Source organism: Astyanax mexicanus, chromosome 5 (genome assembly GCF_023375975.1).
Source record: "Astyanax mexicanus isolate ESR-SI-001 chromosome 5, AstMex3_surface, whole genome shotgun sequence".
NCBI lineage: Eukaryota > Metazoa > Chordata > Actinopteri > Characiformes > Acestrorhamphidae > Astyanax > Astyanax mexicanus.
Window position 1 is genome coordinate 25239523 of NC_064412.1, and position 27807 is coordinate 25267329.

General features: G+C 39.4%; 2 protein-coding genes across 18 annotated transcripts in view; one reads left to right on the forward strand and one right to left on the reverse strand.

Moving 5' to 3' along the window:
* LOC111195860 (G2/M phase-specific E3 ubiquitin-protein ligase-like) overlaps positions 1–23466 on the reverse strand; it is a 675934-nt gene extending 652468 nt beyond the window's left edge. Inside the window, exon 1 of the mRNA XM_049479230.1 lies at positions 23292–23466. The gene's annotated coding sequence lies outside the window, so the exon portion shown is untranslated. The remainder of the gene's footprint in view (positions 1–23291) is intronic.
* Positions 1–27807, forward strand: part of dlg1a (discs large MAGUK scaffold protein 1a) — a 187068-nt gene that overhangs the window by 58020 nt on the left and 101241 nt on the right. For 9 of the 17 annotated variants that reach the window (XM_022675135.2, XM_022675138.2, XM_022675141.2 and 6 more), the window contains 2 exons: positions 19329–19496; positions 26229–26336. In XM_022675135.2, the coding sequence (XP_022530856.2) occupies positions 19329–19496; positions 26229–26336 (276 nt within the window). The remainder of the gene's footprint in view (positions 1–19328; positions 19497–26228; positions 26337–27807) is intronic. The other 8 variants (XM_007248247.4, XM_015605557.3, XM_007248251.4 and 5 more) reach the window with 1 other exon arrangement.

The following is a 27807-nucleotide window of genomic DNA, read 5'->3' on the forward strand; positions in this document are numbered from 1 at the left end:
ACGCCCCTCCACCGCTCTGCCGCTCACTGCCTCCCACCTCCTAACTGATGAGCGGTGATGTTGCGTCGCTTCAGCTCCGCCTCTGGGAGTTTCTCGAGCCAAGGTGGGCTGGTCTGTGAGTTTCTGCCTACGTAGGCAGAAAGATAATTCAAAATTCACCTGTTTTTTGGAGGGGGGAGGGGGGATTTCTTTGCTTAGCTCCTGCAGACAATGGGGGCTGCAAAACAGTTTAATGTACAGGTGTACACATTCAACTCGGAGAGACCTACTGTATTCCACAAAAAACAAGAAAAATCGGATTTTCGCGGAAGGTGAGCTTTAATATAGTCTTTCATATAAAATTTACTATGTAAAAAATGAAAGAAAACACATTGAATGAGAAGAGCTGTGTCCCAACTTTTTTGGACGTGGGGTTGTATATTTCTGCCATTATATTATTTGAAGTTGTTTGATTATATGAGTCTTGAACCTAATTAAAATGATAATTTTCATTACAGCACACTCTGATGTTGTTGTACTACTTTCTGATGTTTCAGAGTCAGCTCATTAGAAGTTTAATTTTTCCCTGCCTTTTCTGTTCTGTTCTGTTCTGTTCTGTCTGCACAAGCTGCTGTTTTCTTCATGTATTTTCTTCATAATGAGCTGCTGGTAGATCTCAGACTAGCAGAGCAGAGCTACAATACTGTAGTCCTGCAGCAGCTCGGCTGAGTGCTGACTGGCCTCAGTAGCGGCTGCAGGAATGTGGGAACTTCTCGTTCTGGGGTTTCCTTTTCTGAGCAATTAGACTGCGACAGGTTTTATCAGGTTGTTATTAAGTGGTATAGAGGTTATCTGGATTTATTTTCATAGTATAAAGCATGGCAGAGGTGCAGATGCTGAGGGATGCCTGTCTGTGCAGTTGTATATTAGGTCCTCCTTTCTCACTGCATGTTTTATAACTCTCTGCGCGTGGCATTTAGCATCATTACATCATACGTTTTTACTCTACACTTCTTAAAACAAAGCTGGGGTGAGGTTTGTAACACTAAGTACTTTTTAACTACTTTTTTACTAATTTTTACTTTATTTAACAAGCATTTTTGCAAAACTCCATGACTAAAGTAGTCTATAAACTGGTTTAAAAATTTAAACTTTTTTTTTTTTTAATTTAAACATTTAAACTGAACTACTCGTTATTTATGAAAGCTCCTGGGAACCTCTGGATGTATCACTCTCCTCTGGGTGTATCACTCTCCTCTGGATGTATCACTCTCCTCTGGATGTATCACTCTCCTCTGGATGTATCACTCTCCTCCTGACATATCACTCTCCTCCCGACGTATCACTCTCCTCCCGACGTATCACTCTCCTCTCAATGTATCACTCTCCTCTAGATGTATCACTCTCCTCTCGACTTATCTCTCTCCTCTAGATGTATCACTCTCCTCTCGACGTATCACTCTCCTCTCAATGTATCACTCTCCTCTAGATGTATCACTCTCCTCTCGACTTATCTCTCTCCTCTTGATGTATCACTCTCCTCTCGATGCATCACTCTCCTCTAGATGTGTTAATATGCGAAGTATTTTTAATGAATTTCTTCCCAAAGTAAAATAAAACCTTCTTTATTTCACCACTATCACTCTCCTCTTGATGTATCACTCTCTTCTGGGTGTATCACTCTCCTCTGGGTGTATCACTCTCCTCTGGGTGTATCACTCTCCTCTGGGTGTATCACTCTCCTCTGGATGTATCACTCTCCTCTGGATGTATTATTCCCCTCTTGATGCATCACTCTCCTCTTGATGCATCACTCTCCTCTTGATGCATCACTCTCTTCTTGATGTATCACTCTCCTCTTGATGTATTATTCCCCTCTGAATGTATCACTCTCCTCTTGATGTATCACTCTCCTCTTGATGCATCACTCTCCTCTTGATGCGTCACTTTCCTCTTGATTTGTCACTTTCCTCTTGATGTGTCACTCTCCTCTGGATGTATCACTCTCCTCTGGATGTATCACTCTCCTCTGGATGTATCACTCTCCTCTGGATGTATCACTCTCCGCGTGATGCATCACTCTCCCCTCCATGTATCACTCTCCTCTGGATGTATCAGGCTCCACCCTCCATCCAAGCTGCGCTTGAAGGGTTGTGCAAAATTCACTGACTCTTTGCGATTCAGAGAAATTAATTCTTGTCATATATCAGTGAGAATGTGATACTTCTAACATTAGTTTTTCTTCCAAATGGAGGTACTGACACTAACATTAGGGGACATATTTTAGCGATCTATAGCGCACGGGTCAATTGCAGATCGTCCAGTGTGATTTAGTGCATGTCTGTGTGTCCTTGGTATCTCGAGTGTGCAAAAAATATGCCTTGCACAGCTCCAAATGCTTCAATTCTCTTAATTAATCATGGGTGTGTTTTGGGGGCAATTTGAAATAAGCCAATCAGTGTGCCAGTAGTCATTCCCTTTAAGAATCAGCCGCACTTTGACTTTGGAGCATTGATATTTTAACAACAAAGGAAACTGACCTGCTTGTTCATGCTGTAAAGCAGGGGTCACCAATCTTGTCCACATTGGGCCGGTGTGGGTGCAGGCTTTCATTACAACAAAGCTGTGGCACACCTGATTCCACCTGTTCAATCAGCCTCAGTCTCAGTCCCCAAACAGGTGGCCACCCATAGAGGGTGTGCCCGTGCCTGGTTGGAATGAAAACCCGCAACCACAGCGGCCCTTTCTGGACTGGATTGGTGACCCCTGCTGTAAAGGAACGCCAGCAGTTTATTTAAGGGAACAGCAATATTATTTTATTCTTTATTCTGTTTATTGTTTATGTAAATGCTGGATTTGCACAACAAGCAGGGTTGTACGTGCGATGCTATTTTAACAGCACTAGCACAAAGCTTGAAAATAGAGAGGGTGTAAGATAGCAGTGATAATTGTGACGTGCCTTGTACAGGGTGTACACTAGGGTTCTAGGAGTATTTTCCTTTAATGTTAAGTAATCATCAATATCTTAAATTCAAAGTAATCAAATGAAACAATGTTTTGATAAATGCATTTATCAATTATTAAAGATCTTTAAAGGGTAACGTTGGTGCATCTGATAGTCAATAGTTCCTCAAATATCCTAAAAGTGTGCATTTTGGTGATTTTTAGAAGTGTTTTTTCATGTTTCTGCTTTTGTGTTTTCTGTTAATTAACTTGAGCATTTAATTGGCCTGATAATAACATTTGAATACAACGCAAATGTCTGCCTGTCTGTCTGTCTGTCTGTCTGTCTGAGTCTTTCTCTTGCGTGTTTCTCTGCTCTTCTTACATGTTGTTATAATCGATTAACTGCAGGCTCTTAGCTCACTGTGGCCAGTGGAGCGTCTCAGTTCCTGCTGCCGTCCGTGGGGTATCCCGTAGAAGTGTGTGAGGAGATTACGTTACACTTGCCCCGAGCTTATGATGTAACAAAGGCACGCACAAAGGCGGAGGGGGGGGGCGGTGCTTTATTCAGCAAAGGACCACCATGCACAATATTCTCTCTCTCTCTCGCTCTTCTTCTTCTGCAGATCAGGATGTTTTCTTGGCCTACCAGTCCCTTTTAGATTGAGATTAGTGATCTAACCAGTGCATTCTTTTTTTCTTGCTTCTTAACAATATTTTGCACAGTGGATTTTGTCCATTTGAAACTTGTGGGAATGGACATTGTGCTTCTATATAAAAAGCATGGTGTTTCTAATGTTAGCAGTTGTTTTTTATTTAAGATAATGCACAGTTAGAATAAAATATTGTGATATTTTTTAACTACTTTCATTTTGTCAAAGTTTGGAGAATGTGGACACGCACAGCTGATGCTGCATTTTACATTAGACATTTGCATAAAGTGTCTATTCTGAAGGGAACTGTTGCCATCAAATTAGCTATGTATTGTGGGTTGTGTTGCTTGATTTAAATCAGTCTAATTTAAACTTAAATGGGACATGAGAATCCTCCGGTTAGCTGCAATGCTAAGAGTTAGTGGCGAAGAAGGCGAGAAGGGTTTGAGTCGGGAGCATTAGTGCCGGACAAATAAGCTGCAGTCCGAGGCTTTTTTCCTCCGTTTTAATTTTTCCTCTGAACAACTGGGATGAACAGACTGTCCGACTGGAGGTACTTTAACAGCAGCACCTGTGAGCCGCAAGGAACGAGCCAAACAACGCGCTCACCCAGCAGAGCAGAGAGAGGTAACTTACCGAAAGTCTAGATAAGCTGACAGTTAAAAGATAACATAGCTGGCTACTTAGCTAGCTATCTTACCATAGCTAGCCAACGCTAGCTAACTAACTAACACTAACTAGATGAAGCTAAGTACCCAGTAAGCCTTCTAACTTCCCAACTGAACGGTTTATCAACCAAACAGTGCCTTGGTGTTTCAATATCCACTTACATCATGTTCGTTTCATTCAGTCTTAATGGACTCTGGACTTTACATGTTAAATAGCTAAATGGATATGAACAAGCTAGTTAACGGGATGGCAGTACCTGCTGTGGACGCGCTGCAGGGTTTCTGCACGGCTCCACGCAGAGAGAATAGACACCTCCAAAACGTCTCGCGCTCAGAAAAGCATCTAAAACGTTCTGCTCAGGTTTCTGCAGGAAAGATCTCTGAGTAAATGGTACACGTTAGCCTAGTTCAGCTTTGTCTTCATCCATAATCTTCACAAACAACAAGCTCTTTTACGCTAGCTTTGTACCTGGGCTATTCACCAACCAACCTCGTGACGTCACCAGTGCTGCACGAGCAACATGGCGGCGCCCTAGCGCAAACATAAATATAATATATTAAAATTTAGTGTGTAAACATTTTATATAACCCCCCCCCCAATAAATTCCATTATATTTAATCCCTTAGAAACTTACAAACTGAAATGTTTCATGTCCTCTTTAAGTAATAAAACCAGTGATAAAACTTTAATGTTCTACACACAGCCAATTCTGTTTTTTGGAATAAACTCCCTGAGAGTTAATATCAGCTCATTTTAAGTGTATATGCGTGACCATCAAATACACTCTGTGACAGTTAAAGTAACTCTTTTCTGGGAGCTGGCCTTTTAACTCTGTTCAGGAGTTAAATCTGAACTGTTGTGGGAGTTAAAATATTTATCCCATCTAGATTAAAATACAGCTCTCAGCTAGAGTTAATTTTACCATAAACTCTTTACAGCAAAAATATGTGTTATTAAACTGACATTATTAAAAAACATTGTAATATTTTAAAACCCTGGATCATTTAGGAGTATGCCAGAGAATATTTTCAATGCATGGCAACTTTAATCCTGCATTGCAGTTCTTAGGTCATTGCCAGCACTTTGTCACACTTTACAGTGCAGATGGTAACCTGCTCTTATAGTCAACAACACGTCGACTAGGCAAACAACCATCATATAAAACATAGTGAAACACCCCATGGAAGAAGCCCTGGTGGGCAAGATTTCACACTGATGGTAAGCTGGGATTGGGGGACACGCTCATTAGAGAGTTCAGTCACGCTCCTCAGCACCTTTGAATAAACTCTGAAACTCAACTTGTAGTCTAAGTTGGAAAATAAACTCACAAAATGTAACACTTTCACACATTTCTGTTTAATTCCTGATTTCGAACTCCAGAAACTGTGCAGCCACAGGGACCCTCATGATTGGTAATCGGTGTCAGAGCAGATTGTTTATGAGCGTATTAGTTTTTTTTAATATATTGATTATGTAGACGAATTAGTGCAGATTAGTACAGTAGACTGATTATGTTTTTAAAAAAATTATTAATTCCCAGCTTAAAGTATACAGTGGATATTTGTATTTAGCGATGTGGGTGAAATATAATACGTACGTTTTTAAGGAGTGTTTTTATAAAATGATTTACTTGTAGATCCCTGCCCTAAAGAGGTCAATGAAGTTGTTCCTCAATTCTTTAAACAAATTGTTGTCATCCACATATATTTAACTTTTTCTGCAGTGATTGCAGGCATTATGCAGAGGAGATATTTTTAGTTCTTGGATGCATCTCGATTCAGATGTGAATGATTCTTCACAGTTGATTGGGCTGTTTATTAACGCTGATCTTTGTCCGGTTAGCATAAACGAAAATCAGCAAGTTACCTATGGAGAAAGCTGCAGCTTTCTTTCGCTTCATTTTCTTCCAAACTGTCGAAACAGTGTCACTGTGCTGAAGACTCTCAGCCTCTCTCTTTGTCTCTCTCTCTTTGTCTCTCTCTTTCCCACATACACATTTTACTATTACAGAGAAGTCAGAACTGTGTGTGCCGTCTCTGTTCCACTGTGTATTGAAGCACAGAATGGATAAATTGCCCGTTTCCTGACTGTTAAGTGGGATTAGCAGTCTGCGCTCTGGGAGTCTAATTTTGGGCTTTGCAGCAGAGGCAGGAGGAAGGAGGCTAGCCTGAGTTTCTTACAGGAGCGAGAAGCAGAAACTATTTTAATTCTGCAGACAGACAGCACTCTGTCTGTCGAGATGTCATACTTTTTTTTCTGGGCTGAGAGAAACTGCGGAGTGGATTTAATGATCCCAGGCCGGGTTTTGCTTACGCTGTATTCTGTTGAAGGCAGCAGTAAAAGGCCACAGTCAGACGCTTCCACAGTGCACGTGCTGTCGCTTCAAATGGGATACGGTTCAGAGTGCTCACTGTGCTTCTGTAAATACCTGTTTCTTGTGTTGACGGTTCTCCCCTAAGAAACAACACACCACTTTCTCTTCATCGGATTTTGATGATGCCTTTTTGTCTATGTCTATGGGTGCAATTCATTTTAAATTGTTCAAAATTATGTAACAGTTAATTTGTGGGTCTTTTGTAACACTTTCTAAAGAATAGTGTTTAATTGATGGGTTTATTTTCATACTCAGTGCACACCTTCTGATTGCTTTATCACAAATAAATTGGAATGACTGCTCGATTTAAGACTAAATCAAATTTAAATACAGAAATCACTGTTCAGAATTTGCATTCATACTTCTGCATGGCATCTGAGCACGCAGAGGGAAGCCTGATTTTAGCACAACACCAGTTATTTTTCTTCTTCTATTGTTTAATAGAATACGTTATATTTAGGGGTGGGTGATATGGCCCTAAATATCATCACGATATTTCATGGTATTTTCACGATAACGATACTCTTGGCGATATGACAAAACACTATTTAAAAAATATTTCAAAAATACACTATACACCGCAAGAAAATACAAAAAAATTTATTATTACATACAATATAATACTGCACACCCCTAAGTAAGATCAGGGTTCGTACGGGTGCTTGAAATCCTGGAAAATGCTTGAATTTTAACGTTCTGTTTTCCAGGCCTGGAAAGTGCTGGAATTTTGGAGAAGGTGCTTGAAAATGCTTGAAATTGTAACTGCATTTTCTTTACAACAAATAACTATCTGACTAAATAAGTTTGCTTAAAAAAACTGCAGCGTGTAAAATAAAAAAGGCTTCGATTGCGCCTCCATGTATGTCTGTCTACAAATTCCGGTTCTTTTTGCACATCTGCTTTTTTTTTTTTTTTAAACATGGACCGCAGGAGAGTTAGCTAGCTATGCTAAAAGCCAACCTTTGGATTTATCTAAATAATAATAGTAATAATCCAGATTACACATACAATTTATATATATATATATATATATATATATATATATATGCGGCTGGAGATAGCTGTGCTAAAAGCCAAAAGCCGGGTTAACAGTGCTGCCGAGCGGGTTGTTCTACGCAATAAGCTGTGATACAAGCCCCGGAGATCGGAGGACGCTGACATATTGAATATCGCTGAATCACAGTTTTGAGATATCACCGTTATCATTAATTTACCAGGTGAAAGGTGCTGGAAAAACTTGAAAATGGGCCTTGAAAATGCTTGGAAAGTGCTTGAATTGTACCTTAAAAAAGGTGTATGAACCCTGTGAGATATTAAAAATACAGGAATTTTATCAGATTTCTAACAGAAGTCATTGATCCATAATGTTATGATGCTAATAATAATGCACTCCTAATATCCCTATTATCTATATATAATGGGAAATGGGATGGATGATATGGCATGATATTTTAGGGTATAATATTGTTCACAATATAAAAAAAAATTGACATTGACACTCCTAGCTATAATAGCCTGCCTCAGCTTCCTGTAGTCTCATTGGTGAGTTTGTTTGTATGATTTTGTGTTCTTATCTTTACTGTTGGTTTATTTAGTGGTGAAGTGTGCAGCAGGGCTTTGAAGGGGTTCCGCTGTAAGTGGATCGTGTGTGTAGCGTTTGGGTATCTGTGTGGCAGAGAGCGCATTGACAGTGTAGAGAACCTTCCCCAACCCTCCTCAGCCCTCCTCAGTCCTCTTAATGTGAAGCGTGTCTAATAGACTACAGCGGCTCTTTGTATGCTTCCTGCCGGATAAACAGACAAGAACTGACAGCTTTATAGCACCTGAGCGAGACGAGGCTGCACACCCAGCACACTTCAGAGAGAAAGAGAGAGAGAGAGAGAGAGAGAGAGAGAAAGAGAGAGAGAGAGAGAGGAGGCTGGACTGAGTATTCGCTGTGCTTCAGTGTCTGTACAGTAGTCTACCTGCCAGTCTTCATCTTAGTAAGCAGCGTGCTGCTTTCCTGAGTGTACAGACTGGTGCGTCATTGTTTAGAGAAGACCTGGCTGTGGTTTTTGAAACACACAGACAGCTTCAGCTGGAACTTTTACAGTACCAGTGAAAAGTTTAGACAAAGTTTAATGAACGCCTCATAGCCTTTAAAACATTACTAGGTCTGCAACTAATGACTATTTTTGTAGTCGACTAATGCTAACCATACACTAGACCAGAGGTGGGCAATTAATTTTCCCAAGGGGCCACATAAGAAATTAGAATGGTTTTAGAGGGCCAGACTAATATACTTAACTTGGTTCTGCCGAATATATATATATATATATATATATATATATATATATATATATATATATATATATATATATATATATATATATATATATATAAACTTGCTATATATAAACCTTTTCTATTAAAAAAACAGTAAATGAAACATTACAACGACACAATACATTTTTTAGTGGTGTGATATAATGACCCTTTGATTTTCCTGTTTTATAGGACTCCAAACTCTTGTCTTATTTTTCAGTATTATTACTGGAAACATACAGCGCGAGCCTCCACTCCTCTAGCTCCGCTGTGCATGCGGCTACCGTTATACACTGCTAAGACGTGCACACAAGTTTTAACTATTCCCTTATAATTTACCAACAGTACCAACAGGCCGTACAATGCCCAGGTCTGCACTAGACAAAGACAAGTCAGAGATATTTAGTCGCAGGCTGAGATTTTGCAGAAGACTGGAGATCTTGCAGGGTCACTATTTGCAAGACTGCAACTACATTCTTTCTGAGATTATTTCCTTTATTTTATTATCTATTTTATTTAATTGCTTTAGCAATTTTTGACCATCTTTTCTCCTTTTCTACTCTGTTATACTATAAATGAGAAAACAAAGACACTCTTGCTCACTCCACAGCTCCACCACCCTTGTGAAAATTAAGTATACTTAAGAGCATTAAAAGCATGTTCAAATTAGGTAAAGAATATTATTAATGCTACATTTTCAATTTAATGTACTTTATGACGATACACATTAAATATACTTTCTCTGTATTTCCATAAAATGTATTTTGAAGCAATATGCTTTAAATTATACATTGTTAATAGAAAATAGTGGCATTAAATACTGCTTAAAGTTCACTTTAGTATATATATATTTTTCCAGTGTCATTAAAGTGTACGCATTATGTGCATCAATATGCAAAGTTGTATATTTACAATATACTTCAAGTTTGCAGAAGTTGTATGAAAGTAACACTCAAAAGCACGATTTAATGCTTTTATTATGTGTTTTAATATAGCGTTAATTACAACTGAAATACACTTAAGTTCCCATAAGTTGTTCCAAAACAATACATTTAGTATGTATTTAAGTACATATTTTAATTTTAAAAAGTATGTAAATAAATACTACATTGTAATTGAATTCTGAAGTCATTCAGACTGTAAAGGAACACATAAGAAATAATGTAGTAACTTAAAAGTGTTAAATAAAGCAAAATACTGTGGGCTTTTATTTGGGGTGCTGTTTTATCTGAGGCTGGTCACTCTGATGAACTTATTCTGTGCAACCTGATGAGAGCCAGTTTTATCATTTGTTTTTTATTGACTTTTGCAACTGCACTTGATATTTTCAAATTTCTTGATTTTTCTTTTTTGATAGATTTTTGTATTTCTTTTCTGAGTTGATGAAAAGCTAATTTCTAACTGTCCACTCTTCACCTTCTTTAGCAAATAGACGCTGGCTTAATGTTTTCCTACTGTACAGCTCTCAAGAGTCATGGTTCTCCTAATGATCAGGACAATTTTTTGAAGCTGAGAGCCTGAGTGAAGGGTCGTACTCAAGTTGGCTGAAGAGGCTCAAAGTGAGAGTATTGACCCAGGCTGCAGCTCATTATCCCAGCAAGCTTGCCCCTCAGAGGGAGCAGCCGGGGGGGCTGGAGCTGGGGCGCTGGAGCACTCAGCAGTGTAATAGCATCTCTGTCCTTATATTGCTCCTTTCACTTCACTTCCCACCAAGCTGTGCTGGCCACAGTGTGAAAGGTGATCTAACAAGCTCAAATCTACAGCTGAAGCAGCGAGGTGGCCGTGACCATCAACAGCAGACCATTGAACAGACCGATGGCTGCTGTCAGAACCTGCGTGTGCCCTCTGTCTGGCTGTCAGCTGACTTGTTGCAGCAGAAGATAAATGCTTGTAGACCCAACATCTCCAGTTATTGGCCTCAGACACTGAGTGTACTCTCTCAGTTTTTACAGGGAGCTTAGAGGACTGACAAATACTTTGCAAACTGTTTGCCATTAATCATTGCAGAATTTGACTCTGTAATAGTGAAATCTAGGGAAATATCATTTGTATGTCAGGTATCATTTGAACAGCCAGTATAGTGGCATTTACAAGCAGGAACCATGTGATTCTTTATATTTTTTTAGTTTATAAGTTGATGTGGGTTTACACAGATGGAAGACAATAGTTTAATAAGGATACAAGTGAGCACACTATACTATGAAGCTGAAGGAACACTGTGTAATAGTAAGATTCTGTAATTCTGCATTTGAGTATTGTCAGAAACTGAGAAATATCATACATATATCTTTTAATCAGCCTTTTGTATGAAGCAGCAAAATAGTAGAAAAAAAAAGAATAAATTGGCATTGCACCTGACATTACACGTCCTGCAGGCTTTTGCACATTGTAATCTTTATGAACTGCGGCTGATGCAGCATTGCCTAGTAGTCAGCATGCTCAGAGAAAAAACGCAGCGACTTTGTTCCTATACATCAGTTCACAGACACCTTTTGCTGATCAACATCACCGTAGGAGTGACCAGGGGAAACAGTGCCAATTGTGCTCCGGCATCTGATGGCAAGCTGCAAGACCGGGACTCGAACCAGCTTAAATCTGTGGATTTTGAAGTAGCATTGCCAGTGTCTGCCTATTGTTGTAGCACCACCAGCAGTTTGAAGTATCTACCAAATTGGCTGATAAAAAAAAAGCCATTATTGATCATGCATCTCTAAATATTTGATTATACCAAATTGAAAACTTCTGGTATATAATCAAGAGGAAGATGGATGATCACAAGAAACCAAACAAAGCTGAACTGCTTGATTTTTTGCACCAGGAGTGGCATAAAGTTATCCAAAAGCAGTGTGTAAGACTGGTGGAGGAGAACATGCCAAGATGCATGAAAACTGTGATTAAAAACCATGTTTATTCCACCAAATATTGATTTCTGACCTCTTAAAACTTTATGAATATTAACTTGTTTTCTTTGCATTATTTGAGGTCTGAAAGCTCTGCATCTTTTTTTTATTTCAGCCATTTCTCAGTTTCTGCAAATAAATGCTCTAAATGACAATATTTTTATTTGGAATTTGGGAGAAATGTTGTCTGTAGTTTATAAAATAAAACTAAAATGTTAATTTTACCCAAACATATACCTATAAATAGCAAAATCAGAGAAACTGATTCAGAAACTGGAGTGGCTTTTTTTTTTTTTAGAGCTGTATACACACACACACACACACACACACTATTACCTAAAGTATTCAAATTATTCAATTGTTGCAGTCACTTCCATGACCCACAGCAGAATTCCATCACATCTAGAAACTATTGGCACAACTGGCTGGAAAGCTTGATGGCAGTGGCTCTCAATTCTGGTCCTGTAGTCACACATGCTTTTAGCTGATGTTCTGATTTAGAGCAGCTGTGTCTTTAACATGACAGCCCATATAAAAAGATGCAGACCAGACAGGAATTCACAACGAATGCCTTCAGGCCCAGTCACACCAGTGTGAAAGTAAATTAGAGAGAAATTACATTTACCTCAGTTGCATTTGCTGCAATGAACAATTACTCATCAGTATCTTTAAGTGGAATGAAAGTTTGCATTGATTAAACTAATGCTCTGTCTGTGCTGCTGACCTGGTGTAATGAGCTGACCCAACGCACCAATGCATCCATTCAATATCAGAATCTTTATTCTTATTCTAGGAATTTACCTGTAACAAACACACAAACAGGTTTACAGGTATTACACCTAGAGATAAAATGACAATAAAGATTTAATAGATTAATAGTTAAAGTTAAAGTACTAAAAATATTAAAAACCTGAAATGGAATAGAAATATCTGTACTTGAACTTATATGAATGCTGTGTATCATTTGAATCCTGACTAAACATTTATGCACACACTAATATATACAAAAAATATGGTTCAGTTCAGTTCCATTTAGTGAAATTTGATAATACAGCAAAGTGTGAGGTGTTTAACTATGGTTAAGAAGCGCTACAGCTCTAGGAAAGAAGCTCTTAGCTTCCGTGTTATGCTTCCACCACAGGGGAGTGTCTGGAAGAGGTTAATCCAGGATGTAAGAGGTAACGTTTTTTATTTTGCCAGTTTTGCCGTTTTTTTAGGCATCCTTGCAGGTACAGTAGAGTACATTCTAAAAAGAGGGTGATAATGTGTTTTCTGGCATTGTAAAGATGAGTTTTAAAGCCCTTGTAGGCCGGCTGGTTGTAAGTTTGTGTACTGTGGGGCTTTGCCAGTTGAAGTATGGTTTGCTAGCTAACTGCAGGCAGGCTTCTCAGCACGTGGAGGAGAGGAAGTTGGGAGTGGTGCCCTGAGATGCTGCAGAATGGCAGTGAGATTAATCCACTCAGTCTGGGCCTCTGGAGCTGCTCCATGCTGTCAGACCTGCTGCTGAAAAGACCTATTCTGATTCGGACTTGGAGCTCTGCATTTCACTTGTATGTGGTGACCCAGTTTGTTTATTCAGCGCTGCTCCAGAGGGCACCCGGCTTCTTTTTCGTTTGTGAGGGGAAAGCTTTCTGTTGGCTTGCACACATTTAGAGCGTATCTGAGCAGCAGATGTAGATACTTTGAGGCTGAGAAGACGTTAGGCCTGTGACTGGTTGTGGTTATAACAGAGGTCAGTGGTGACAGGCCACAGTGATGGTAAAAGCTAATTGAGTTCCAGACACTATGACCATGTTCAGTTTGCCAGCCCAAATCTGATTTTTGTAATTTTATGCATTGTATCCAGATTGTAGAGCTGGGCGATTGATTCGAATTTACAGTTAAGGATGATGTATGAGTTTTAATTTCCACCACCGACGCTCCCCTGTGGGCTCCCGTAGTTCAGAGTGAGCTTAGCCCCTCCCTCTCGCGTGAACACCCCAGCCCCTCCCTCTGTCTCGTGCACGCCCCGCCCTTTTTTTTTCTTTTTTGTTTTATCAAAAAGGGCACCATTTTATTTATTTCTATTTGTTTTTTGAGGGAGTGTTTATGTATTTATTTATTTTTTTATTTTACGGTGCATTGTGTCAGTACCTAAACTATCTTTTAGAAAGCTTTCTAAAAGTTACTAGATGTTCTCTCTGTTAAAAATAGTTTTTACAATTGGTTGTTTCTGGTTGCACTTTAACCACAAAGGGGAAATTTAAGTGAAAACAAAATTAAAACATATTTATATCCATTTCTTTATCATCTGTAGTTTGATATTTAGTAGGGGGAAAAATCTATTAAAATTGAAAATCGGATTAAAAAAAAAAAATAGAAGATTTTATTTTAGGCCATATCGCCCAGCTCTACCAGATTGATTTTGGATAGTCTGGACAACCAAAAACCACTGCTCAGATTTGCACAGCTGGTTTGGACACTCTTAATTCGCAAATCAATGTGTCTTTTGCATCACTCTAGTGATCGATTTTTGTAGTCAACTCCAAATAAACAAACATTTATTTTAATTTGTTTTAGATGATATATGTTCCAAAAAATTGTAGCATAGTGCTGGGCGGTATACCAGTTAATACAGTTTACTAGAGGGGAAACTAGAACCGGTATGAATTTCTCTCATACCACCATAACAGCACCATCAAAGAAGCATGTGCAGCCCTGTGGAGTCAAACCATAGTCAAACATTGGTCTAATGCGAAACAAATTAAAAGTAGATGTTCAGTAGAAGTTAAAAAAATAATTGCTACAAAGGACTTTTGACTAACTTTTTCCCCCAACTGTTCTAAATCTTGTCAGCCACCCCAAACTGAAATTGTTAGCCCTTTCTTTTTTCCATTACTGTTGTTTTTATTTGTTAGTTTTACTACAGACATAATGTCATCTGACTCAATTAAACAGACATATATAATACATATTACTGCTCCTCTCTCCTGGTTTTGAATGGCTATTGTGACTCATTCACACCTGGTGGGACAAAAGGAGAGTAAAGTAATGTATTCTAATCTTGCCAATAAGACAACAACCAGTTTATTTTATATTACTGTGGTGTACCAATTGTTTTGGTAAAGTGTCTTATCTATTCTTCAGCTGTTTTTCTTTCTGCTGATGAAGTCTCATTTCTTTATATATTGTGTAATTTTGTGGGACAAAGTAAACCCAATAGTGATCAAAGCCTCAATTTAAAGCTTTGGTGTTTTATATTATATGACCTCCTAACAGTAGAGTATCTCACAAACCTATATTAAAGCCCAGTAATGCAAAAACATTCAAATAAAATAATAATAATAATAAAACCTTGATATACTGTGAAACTGTCAAAATCTTTAAAAATACAGTTATGTGCATTTTTTGCCATACCGCCCAGCACTAATTCCTTTGGTGTGATGATCAGTAATAAATTCGAGCGGGTGTGTGAAATGTTAGTTCAGTACATACATAACTTTTTACAAAAAAAAAAAAAAAAAAGCAGCATTGATTCTAAACCTTTGTGAAGCAGCGGATATGGCTGAATGGTGGTGCTGAATAATTTGGGGTTTCTTGTGGGCTCCTGGGTTTTTAAAGTGTGTAATGTTTCAGACCCTTGCATGGCAGATTGGGGTCACTGTGATGACTGTGCAGTAGGGAGGATGTGGGGGGCTTGGCTCATTAATGCAGTATTTCCCTTCTCAGCAGTGTACCATGGTCATCCATCAGGGAATTTCTTCTCCACTTGCTTTTAGCTGCCTCCTGTGGGAAGGCCAGGCTTGCCCTGCGCTCCCCGGCTTTTATTTATGCCATCCAGATGCTGCCGCGTCGCTCTGACACGTGTGTTATATCTTACACTGTTAGATTTTTTTTTTCCACCTGCACTTAAATTTTATCATACAACAGTTGTGATATGGCAGTTGTTTTTTTTGCATTGGAAATGTCCTATGGATACTATTTGTACCCAGTCTCTTTCTTATTATTGAGTAATTAACACTGACCTTAACCAAGGAAAGTGTGGCCTGCAGTTCTTTTAGATGTTATTCTGGGCTCTTTGGGACCTCCTGGATGAGATGTCCATGCCCTTTTGGAGTAATTTTAGTAGGCCGGTCACTCCTATGAATATTCACCAGTGTTTGTGGAAGCTGTCTGCATGACTAGGTGCTTGGTTTCATAAATGTGGCTGTGGAAGTGATTGGAATATGAGTTCAATGATTTGGATGAGTGAGCGATTATTTTTGGCAATATAGTGTGTCTTTAAAAGTAAGATAAACTGGTTTATAAGATTACTGGTTGATAAGATTACTAACCTTGTTTCTTTAATGTTTTAATCAGTAATGAATACGAATGAGTGTGTGAAATGGCTACAGGAGTATAATTTCCAAAAACTGGATAGTGTTTTCTGCCCCACCTGCTCCTCCCCAGACATGAAGCTCACACAGGTTGCCAGATTGACACACAGTGTCAAATGACGAAGAATCTTACTCTGTAGCTGATCAGTGAATATAGTCACTATCCAATGAAAAACAAGTGTCTCAATTTTTGTCCATTTTTAATTTACTGCAAAATTTGAACACAAAATTTGTTCTATACACTGTGTTAAAATTTCTTAATGAATGGACCAATAGAAATTCTCCAAAATGACCTGAAATAAACTCTTTTTACATTGACTTCCATTTAAAATTACAAAAGGTTTTATCTCTGTCCTGTAAAGTTGCTGTTTTGAAGATACATGTTTTTTATTGGACAGTGACACTATATGTACGTTTTAGTGTCCAAAATTCTTAGCTCTATTATGCTAGTGGTGGTAGTAAATTACCCCGCTAAAGTTAGCTCTTTGGGTAAAATTGTCTATCCGGATGGGATTAGTTTCTCAGGGGGACATCTGTAAAAAATATTTAATACTTCTACTCAGAGATAAAACTCTTGCATCCGGACTGCAACTAAAAAACAGGAGGACCAGTGAGTTTTTAGGGTTTCTTAGTCACATGACATCACATTCAGTAGCTCCTCCATTTCCACTCACTGTTGTATTTACGTGGATCTCCGTTGAGATGTGTGCCCAAAGTGTAATTATGTGTGTGGCAGTGTACAAATAACTATTTTATTAAACGCGAGGTGATGAAACTCGGAGATGGGAATCCGGACAGGACTAAAATTACAGGAGGACCACAGAGTTCAGTGAAAAACAGTAGGTAATTCATCCTGTAAGTTTCTCAGAGGACGTCTTAGAAAAAGTTCTGAGAAACTAATCCCGTCCGGATAGGGCTTTAGATTGGATTTGCAGGCCATTGTTAGCTGGTTAACAGATGAAAGAATGAGAAGAACACACAGCAGCGCAGCTTCGTTTGTTTGCTCTTCTCTGTTGTATCGGTTTTGTTGCTGGTATCTCTGGGCCGGTCTTTTCTCTGTATTGTCAGAGTGCAGCTTGTAAAATGTACAGCGTTTAGCGGCGTGCTGTGTATACACCTGGGCTCCCTGCGAACAAAGCAAATCAGGTCAGGCTGCAGACCCAGCACGCAAGAAAACGTTCAGTTTGATCTGATGACATTCATCATCAGTGTGTGTGTGTGTTTCACAGAGTTCGCACTGTGAGACCTCTTTGATCTTTACACGTCTCTTTTCGGTGGGACAGAGATTAGGATTGGGGTTTTGTAGCGTTCAGGTCTGTGTTTAAGTGCTGGTTATTTTTCCCTAAATAAAATGATGAGAATATATATTTGCACTATCATATCCCTTAAAGAATACTTTACAGTTAAATCAATAACTTAAAGCTGTAATCTTTGTGTGAGAGAGAGAGAGAGAGAGGGAGGTAGAGGAGAAAATCAAGTTCCAGCTTGATTTGCATTGATGCATTGATTGCTTGATGTGCATTTTTAAATTCTCCTAGCTTTTAGGATAATTTAAGATTAGTAGGACCTATCAAGTACAAAAACAAAACTTTTGTACAGGAAGAGGTTTTTGCAAAAAAGAATGCCCTCATATGAGGACAGTAGTTTGTTCTTACATTTGAAAATTATTTTTGAGAATGGGAGTTTTTAACTGGCTCATGTTTTAGTCTAGACTGGCTGTAGAAACTTTTGACTGGGATTCCTAGTTCCCTGTTGATTTTATTGTTGTCTTGTGGCCACTAGATGATACGGGATACATGTCTCCATATAAGAATGCAGGGTCTCAATTATAAGACTAACTTCTGTCTAGGCTTTTATAATGTGTATTTATTTGCTATGTAGTCTTAATCTGGTGAAAGATGATTATATATAATAAGTAAGTCTTGAAACAGTCTTAACTCCTGAAAATAAATTTGGAATGCTGATGCGTTTTGTCTGTGTCAAAATATTTTGATACATTTTATGTATTGTAACAATGTCTTTAAATATTCTGATACAATATACAGGGGTTGGACAATGAAACTGAAACACCTGGTTTTAGACCACAATAATTTATTGTCCCAACGGACAGTGTGAGGTGCACATTGAATTCTGTCGTGATTTAGGCAGCTGTGGTTTTATGTTTTTTGGATACAATCCGGGTTAGCACCCGAACATCCCTTTCAGACAGCTTCCTCTTGCGTCCACAGTTAATCCTGTTGGATGTGGTTCGTCCTTTTTGGTGGTATGCTGACATTACCCTAGATACCGTGTCTCTTGATACATCCCAAAGACTTGCTGTCTTGGTCACAGATGCACCAGCAAGATGTGCATCAACAATTTGTCCTCTTTTGAACTCTGGTATGTAACAGATAATGTTGTGTGCATTGCAGTATTTAGAGCAAAACTGTGCTCTTACCCTGCTAACTGAACCTTCACACTCTGCTCTTACTGGTGCAATGTGCAATTAATGAAGATTGACCACCAGGCTGCTCCAATTTAGCCATGAAACCTCCCACACTAAAATGACAGGTGTTTCAGTTTCATTGTCCAACCCCTGTATATTTACCGTATCACCCAGTTCTATTAATGAGTGATTACGTACCATATTTTTTGCACTATAAGACCAGAAAATAGGCGTTTATTGATAGTGTGCCTTATAATCTGGTGCGCCTTATTGTGCGAAAAATAACGTACACCATAGACTCTGGCTTTTATACTGTTCATATTGATATCGAAGTTACTCTATATATCGTATCAACCGAAGTTATAAGAAATATATTGTGATATTTTTTGGGGGCATATCATCCAGCACTATGTACCATTCTCTTTTTTTTATTACATTAGGCTTGTAGAGGAAGGGTGGGCTATGACTTGCACCTTATTTCACCTTAATGTGACCTGAGGTGTTGTGCTTTTGTCTGCTGTTAAAGCTTTATTCAGCTCATTTTAAAATGACAAGATAATAAGGTCAAAAGCTCAATTGCCAACCACACTTACCTTGTTCAAATACTCAATTATGTAGATTCCTATAAAGATGCACTTGTGTGTATCTCTGTAACAGATATTCTATAAATGTATTTATTTATTTATAAATTTCTGCTTTGTAACCAGGTGTTCTTTTCTCTTTCAGAAATACAGATATCAGGATGAGGACACCACGTCGCCTCCGGAGCACAGCTCCCCACGCCTGCCCGCGGACCTACAGCCCCCTGAGTTGGTGCAGGTATCGGAGAAGAACATCTCCCAGATTGAGAATGTACACGGCTTCGTCTCCCATTCACATATCTCCCCGATGAAGGTAAGGAAACTCTGTTTCTCTTCTCTCTCTCTGTCTATCTCTTCCTTTCCATTTCCATTTTCCAGTGTTTGCATGCTGATTATTTTGTGTCTCATTTCAAACATGCATACATCAGTAAACATGCATATATGGTGTGTGACAGAATCCTCTGAAGTGCAACATGTGAACACACAGATCTGTTTTTTTTTCCTCCAGGCATTTTTAGTGTAGTATTTACTATGGGTATATTTATATGAAGCTCCTGCAGCTCTGTGGCAGCATGATGGCTGTTATATCCAGATTTCTGTCAGGCACAGACACATTAGGGCCACCTACTGTGAAGATTAAATGTTTAGAACTGCAGTACCTTCAGATCTAACAGAGATCGTGGGTCTATACTTGAGTCACTGTAACATATATTACAGTTAAAGTGTTTTAACGTATTTTTAACATGCTGGTGTTTTAAACTCCCCTGTTATTCTCTCATTTTCAACACCCTTTATTATCTTTGGGGGTAGTTGTTTATATTTAGACCATATTTTTTGGACTATAAGGCGCACTTATAATCCAGTGTGCCTTGTGTATGAATTCTACCAGTCAGGTATTAAGGAGCAGTAAAGCCACTTCACTGAAGTTCAGCACTATATAGGTGAGTTTTTAGTGAAGTTTCTCCAGCACTAAGGCTGGGTGCAGCAGCCTTAGCATTAGCCACTAACCGCATGGCTAGCTCTTTCACCATTCATAGGCGAGTATATTGGACTGTAATCTGCGTGTTTGCCGTGTTAAAACAAGCTACGTGGAACACACAGGGTTTTTTAGTGTAGCGCTATCATTTACGTCCTGCTAGCACTGCGTTTTGTGGCTAATGCTACTGCTAATGCTACAGGTGCATCTCAAAACATTAGAATATCATTACAAAATTTACTTTATTTCAGTAATTTACTCCTATATTATACAGATGTATTACACACAGAGTGATCTATTTCAAGTGTTTATTTCTTTTATTGTTGATGATTATGGCTTACATTATCGCCAATGAAAACCCAAAAATCAGTGTTTCAAAAAATTTGACTATTATATAATACCAACTGGTACTTTTGGCAGTGTGCCAAGTCCTGCTGGAAAATGAAATGAAAATCCAGAACAAGCAGATGACAAGGCTCTCCAAACTATCATTGATCATCAGTAAATTTTGCCTTTTAATTTTGAAAATCAAGGGAGCAGAGTCTGGAGGAAGAGTGGAGAGACACACAGTCCGAGCTGATTGAGGTCTAGTGTGAAGTTTCCACAATCAGTGATGGTTTTGATCCACTGTTTTATATCAAGTCTAAAGTCATTGCAGTGTTACAGCACTTCATGCTTTCCTCTGCTGACAACTTTTATGGAGATGTGGATTTCATTTTCCAGCAGGACTTGGCACACTGCCCACACTGCCAACACTGCCAAAAGTACTGATTGGTCTTAAATAATATAAACATTTTCTGAGACACTGATTTTTGTGTTTTCATTGGCTGTAAACCATAATCATCAATAAAACAATAATAAAAAAAATCAATTAAAATAGATCACTCTGTGTGTAATGCATCTGTATAATATATTCAGATTTAACATTTTCATATTTGGACCTGAACCTGAACCTTAGACTTAGTCTGGGTTGTGGAGGCTCCACACAGCCAGATTCCTGCAGTTCCCTTCTCTCTTCCCATAAAGCAGCGTCTGACAAGCCCAGCCTGTCACCTCACATCAGCCTCAGCTGTGCAGAGTGGGAGTTAGTGCTTTTTGTCCCCCCACCTCGCCCCTCCACCCCTTCACACACTCACACACAAATGCTCTGTCATCACTATGAGGCTGATGGTGCTCCCTGGCTGCTAGCCCAGCAGATGACTCTATCTCTGATTCTCTATCTCTGTCTTTCTTTATCTTATCTCTCCTTCCCTCTCTCTCTCTCCTCTCTGTCCTGGTTGTGAGGAAATGAGAAAGTGGGAAAGTGGGAACTACTATATACGGTGATCATATCATTTCCAAATCTCTCACTTGGGACGCCACCACAGGTCATATCAAGGCAATGGCTGTTGCCGTGATTCGGAGTGATTTGTTGTCAAATCAAGCTGATGAGGTGATGATAGGTCAGTCACTTCTTCTTCCTTAAGCGGAGATCATAGAGGTCTTACTCCACCTTGTGGCTGATGTTAGTCATTACTAAAGGAGCATTCCTGAATGCCACCTATCAAATGATGCATGTTTGAACTGGTCATAGCCATCATAGCCGTCATCACGTGCTGTATTTATGTGCAGTGTGCAGAGAATGTTGAGTGTGTTTCCATGTGAAGAAAAGATTCCATGTTGAAGATGTTGATTTGCAGTCGTCACACTCTCTGTGTCTTGTGTCTGTATGTGTGTTAAAGCCCGTCACTGCTCAGTCGCTTTTATTGCGTTAGCGTCATCGCTCTCTGATTTAATGCGTCGCATTAAACAGATTTGACTGAGATTATCAGTTGTGCTCATGCACAGTGTTAGCTGCATGCTCTGTTAAGCTAAGGCCTGAATGAAGATGGCATGAGCGCGCACATTCTGCTCTACTATACACACATGATGCACCACCACGACCCCCTGAAGACAAGCTTCTATTTAAAGGCTCTCGCCTACAGGCCGGTTGCCAGAGAATGGACCTGTTTAGTGGGTAGTTTGATCTACAGCACAAGAAACAACGTTCAACTGTTTTGTTCAAACACTCTCAAGCGCTCCTACAAGCTAGAGGTGTTTAATTAGATGTAATTTTAAAGCTAATTTGTAGTCGTGTTGATTTGCAGCGTCGTGCCCCTGACTGGGCTTTTACGTTGGCTCTCTGTGTGAGTGTTTGGCTGGAGTGAATATGACAGATGGAGCTGACATCTTGTGGCTTCCCAGGTTGCTCAGCTGAACTGACCCGTGACTGGCCCGCATACCTGTAGAAGGCCTCTGTGTGGCTTTAGTCGACACTCAGAAACTACACTACTAATTTTATTTTATTCAGATTGACACCTGTTAATCTGATTCAGATTATATCAATAAACGTCTAATTAGTGCTGGACGATATGGCCAAAATTTATATCACGATATATTCCTTAAATTTCGGTGGATACGATATAATTTCGATATCGATATAAATACTTTGAAGGCCTCAGAAAACTGCAAAGAAGCCCTGCAATCCCTGCAGCACTGCGAATTTAAATTATTATATAACTGTGTATTTGCACTTTTTGTATGGTTTGCATCAGATACCCTCATTATATGAACATCTATCTATCTATCTATCTACCTATCTATCTATCTACCTATCTATCTATCTACCTATCTATCTATCTAATGGAAATCTGTACCTACTACTGTCTGAAAATTTAATTTAAGCCTTTGAAACCTCCTTTCACAGAAACTTTAATACTTTAGAAATAAAAGTAGTCAAAATAAATCAATGCTCAATATTATTTGCATATAGCAAAATAATAACATGACATCCCTGTCAAACATAAGCCTATATAACTATTACCAATAAAAATAACTTTAAATTACAACAGAGGCAGAGCTTCTTATTCTTTGTGAACAAATTTAACAGATTAAAACAAAAGTGTTTCAACTAGGATATAGAATACAATAAGCCTTTATATACATAAAAGCAACAAGATTTTCCCGTCAAATAAACAAACCTACAGGCTTTATCAACTATGAATAACTTAGTTACAACATAAGCTATAAAAGTGCTTCAGTCAGTATAAGAAAAATATTGTATGTAGTGGAGTTGCTTGAAGTGGTGGAACAGATTAGATGTATTAACATTACCGCTGCTGGTCGGCTGCACTCTCCGGCACAATTTGCAGCAAAGCGGCAAGGGAGCGGACCCACGGCCGGCCTCGAGGATCCGGGGCCGACCGAACCGAGTCTACCTTAGCCTTGGATCCGCTCGTCCCGGCTCCGTTTGTCTCCAGCGCGAGACATTTTTGCTGCGTAGCGAAGCGGACCCGAGCCTAGCCATTTTAACCTAGCCTTGCCTAGCCTAGCCTATTTGGCTACGTGCCTGTGTGGTTACGTCATCACGCACTGACGTAGCCCAGCTACGGAGGCTGAATGTGTTGAGCTCTGCGGCGAGCTGACGCCAGTAAAAAACGCTTGTCCGTGATTCTAATACATATCGTTATACCACAAAACTGATATCACCGTTATTGAAACATTTCTTATCGCGATAAATACCGATATCGAATTATTGTCCTGGCCTACGTCTAATTCTGATTTATTATTTTCATACACAAGGCGAACTGGATTATAAGATGCATTTTAAGAGACACTATAAGGAACTTCTAATTCACCAGGTCTCGCTGCTGGGTGATGGTGGTGGGGTTTAGCTAACTGAGTTAAGTAAAGCTAAGCTAAGTAAACAAAACTGTAATAAAAAATACTTTATTTTAAAGTCAAACAAGCACTGGATGTTAATCTACACAGATTTCTCTCCTGACAACTGTTTATTTGGGTGAGTAAAGCAATTCCATTTATTTACAGTAAGCTTAGATTCCCGAATTTCTCCAGTACTAGGCTGGAGCATTAGCATATTAGCGGCTAACCGCTCCAGCAGTGCTAGCCGCGGTCAGGAGCTGGCTACAAGCTGATAACACTCCCCTCTGAACAGGAAAATAGCAAGCGTGGCTAGCGGGTAATGCTAATGCTACTCCAGCAGTGCTAGCCGTGGTTAGGAGCAGGCTACAAGCCAATGATGCTCACCTCTGAACTGGAAAATAGTGAGCATGGTTAGCGGGTAATGCTAATGCTACTCCAGCAGTGCTAAGCTAGGGTTAGGAGCAGGCTACAGGCCGACAATTCTCCCCTCTGAATGGGAAAATAGCGAGTGCTGTTAGTGGGTAATGCTAATGCTACTCCAGCAGTGCTAAGATAGGGTTAGAAACAGGCTATAGGCCGATAATACTCCCCTCTAAAGGGGGAAATAGCGAGTGCTGTTAGTGGGTAATGCTAATGCTACTCCAGTAGTGCTAAGATAGGGTTAGATACAGGCTATAAGCCGATAATACTCCCCTCTGAAGTGGTAAATAGCGAGTGCTGTTAGCAGGTAATGCTAATTCTACTCCAGCAGTGCTAAGCTAGGGTAAGGAGCAGGCTACAGGCCGACAATTCTCCCCTCTGAATGGGAAAATAGCGAGTGCTGTTAGTGGTTAATGCTAATGCTACTCCAGCAGTGCTAAGATAGGGTTAGGTGCAGGCTACAGGCCGATAATACTCCCCTCTGAAGGGGAAAATAGCGAAAGCTGTTAGTGGGTAATGGTAATACTAATCCAGCAGTGCTAAGATAGGGTTAGAAACAGGCTATAGGCCGATAATACTCCCCTCTAAAGGGGGAAATAGCGAGTGCTGTTAGTGGGTAATGCTAATGCTACTCCAGCAGTGCTAAGCTAGGATTAGGAGCAGGCTACAGGCTGATAATACTCCCCTCTGAATGGGAACATAACGAGGGTGGTTAGCAGGTAATGCTAATCTAATGCTAATGCAATGTTTGTTTATATGTATTTATTCTTGAAACAGCTCTAAGCTGTGCTAAACAGAGCTTTGCAACTCTCAGAGTTAACTCATACTTGTTTCTGCAGATTGACCTGGCTAATGAACTAAGCCAGCCTTCTTTCCAGAAAACAGCAGGTTCAGGGTCCAGGTATGCTCACTTGTAACTGTAGGTTCATAACCATGTATGTGTTAATAATGAGACTTCTACTTTTAGGGACCGTATTTTTTTGCACTATAAAGTGCACTTAATCCTTTAATTTTCCCAAAAATCGTCAGTAGTGAAGTGCAGTGTTATAAAGGAGTTCCAGTTAAGTTTTCCAGCACCAAGGCTGGGGCAGTATTAGCATTAGCATTAGCCGCTAACCGCTATTTCACCATCCAGAGGTGAGTATTATCGGCCAGTAACCAGCTGCTAACCCCGGCTAGCACTGCTGGAGCACTATTAGCATTACCTCCTAACAGTTAGCCGCTAATGCTAATGCTCCACCCTTTGTGCTGGAGAAATTCGGGAAACCAAGCCTACTGTAAATAAACAGAAGTGCTTTACTCACCCAAATAAACAGTTTTTAGGAGAGAAATCTGTGTAGCTGAACATCCAGCGCCCGTTTGACTTTAAAATAAAGTATTTGTTTATTACTGTTTTGTTTACTTAGCTTAGCTTTACTTAACTTAGTTAGCTACTCCCCCCTTAAACCTTATTATCAAGTTATTTATGAAAATAGACCAGAAAAAGAAGTTCATTGATAATTCACCATATAGTGGTAAATATGTAATACGGTACACTGATTTTATGGCACTTTTGGGCACTTTTGGAGCCTCTCATGAATCTTCAACTCTTTATGTTTGCTTGTAATGATGATGTGCTTGTTAGATGATGTGCTTTCTGTGATCTCATTGCCATTTTATGTACTCAGCAGCAGCACATTATACACAGTCATCGTGCAGTTAATTGTACAGTTCTGGTGGCCTCGTGTTGATCATCCTGTGCTTCAGTTCTCTGCATGTTTGAAGCAGCTTTGTTCTGATTGCTCTGCTGTGAAGATGCTCAAGCCTTGACTTGGCTTGCAACCTTCTGAGCTCAGATAAAGCCCAAATGCACTTTTCTTTTATTTATTTTTTTATTTGTTTTTTCCTACATCTCTACTTTTTGATATTTGTCTATATATTTTTAATTTGGTTCTACTGTTCATCACCCCAGCTGCGTGTTCTCTGTAGGTAGAGTCTCTGGAATGCATTTTTGACGGCCAGTCCCCGATAGGAGGAGAGGAGGTCCCGGCTCCTGCCTTCTCCACGCTGTATTCCCGCACTGAAGCGCTGATGCAGGTAATTGTGGAATGCTGTGGCGTATTTGTTCATTTGCGTGCGTTTTGCATTCGTCCGCGCATTTGAATGCTTTGTGTCGTCGTGGTGACGTCTGCCTCAGATCCAGGAGGCTCTGAGCTCATGCAAAAAAAAACAATAGAACATCTGCTCTATGATCACAGAAAGCTAGGATGAAGAAAGTACTGGATATGGTTTAGTGATATAAAATGAAAGTGATGTGATGCTGTGTGTGTGTAGTATTTTTTTCAAACACTAGATGGCAAAGATGTCACAGTGCATGCTTGCTGGTAGAAAGCATTAGGTCTCGTTCTGTGCTTTGTGTTTTGTGTCTCAGTCTGAAATGTGTACTTTATTAATATTACATATCAATTTAAGTATTTGTAAGCTTTTTACACTAGTAAACTTTATTGTAGTGAGCGTGGTGCATTGAATTGGTGTTTAGAAGCTTTCACACTGTCTATAAACAGATCTCCTTTATCTGGCTTGATGTTCAATCTCATAATGTACCACTTAGGATTTCACTCCCTGCAATCACCTGCATATAGCTTTCCAGGTAAGGCATTCCAGCAAAACTGCGGCTTTGGATTATTAAAACAGAAGAAACACACACTATAATCAGTTTATGATAGATTACAGTATATAACATTTACTGTATATTTACAATATATAACAATTAAAATGAATTTAAAACATTTTCTGAAACTTCTGAAATTAACAAAGTATTTTGAACATTTTTTTTGGTCTATTTTCATACATGAAAAGGCATACCAGATTATTAGGCACATTATGCAACACTAGTAAGGAACAGGGGTGTTGCCGTGTTTTCTGCAGGTCACACTGCTGGTGGACTAAGCTAAATTAAGTAAACCAAACTGTAATAAAAAACAAAAGCATGATGTATGTTAACTTACAAAGATTTCTCTCCTGAAAATTGTTTATTTAGGTGAGTAAAGCTCTTCTGTTTATTTACAGTAGGCTTAGATTTGCAGATTTCTAGTAGGCCTTGTTGCAGTAATATTAGCATTAGCAGCTAACTGCTAGCACTAGCTGGATTAGCAGCTAATGCCGCCGTGCTACACTGAGGAACCCTGAGTGTTTCAGTAAGCCAGGGCGATATTGGAAAGCGATTTGTCCCAAGTAGCTTGTTTTAACATGGTAAACATGCAGGCTGCAGTCTGTGATATACTCACCTCTGAACGGCAAAATAGTTAGCGGTTAGCAGCTAATGCTAATACTGCTTCAGCAGTGCTACTCGGGGTTAGCCGGAGGCTACAGGCCGATAATACTCACCTCTGAACGGTGAAGGAGCTAAGGCTTAGCACGGTTAGTGGGTAATGCTTATGCTGTCCCAGCAGTGCTAGCCGGGGTTAGCAGGCGTGTTTTATGCCACTGATTGAATAATGATACAGTAGTATTGTAATGCATTTACCTATTATTCTATTATTATTATACACATAACTAAGAGCACTAA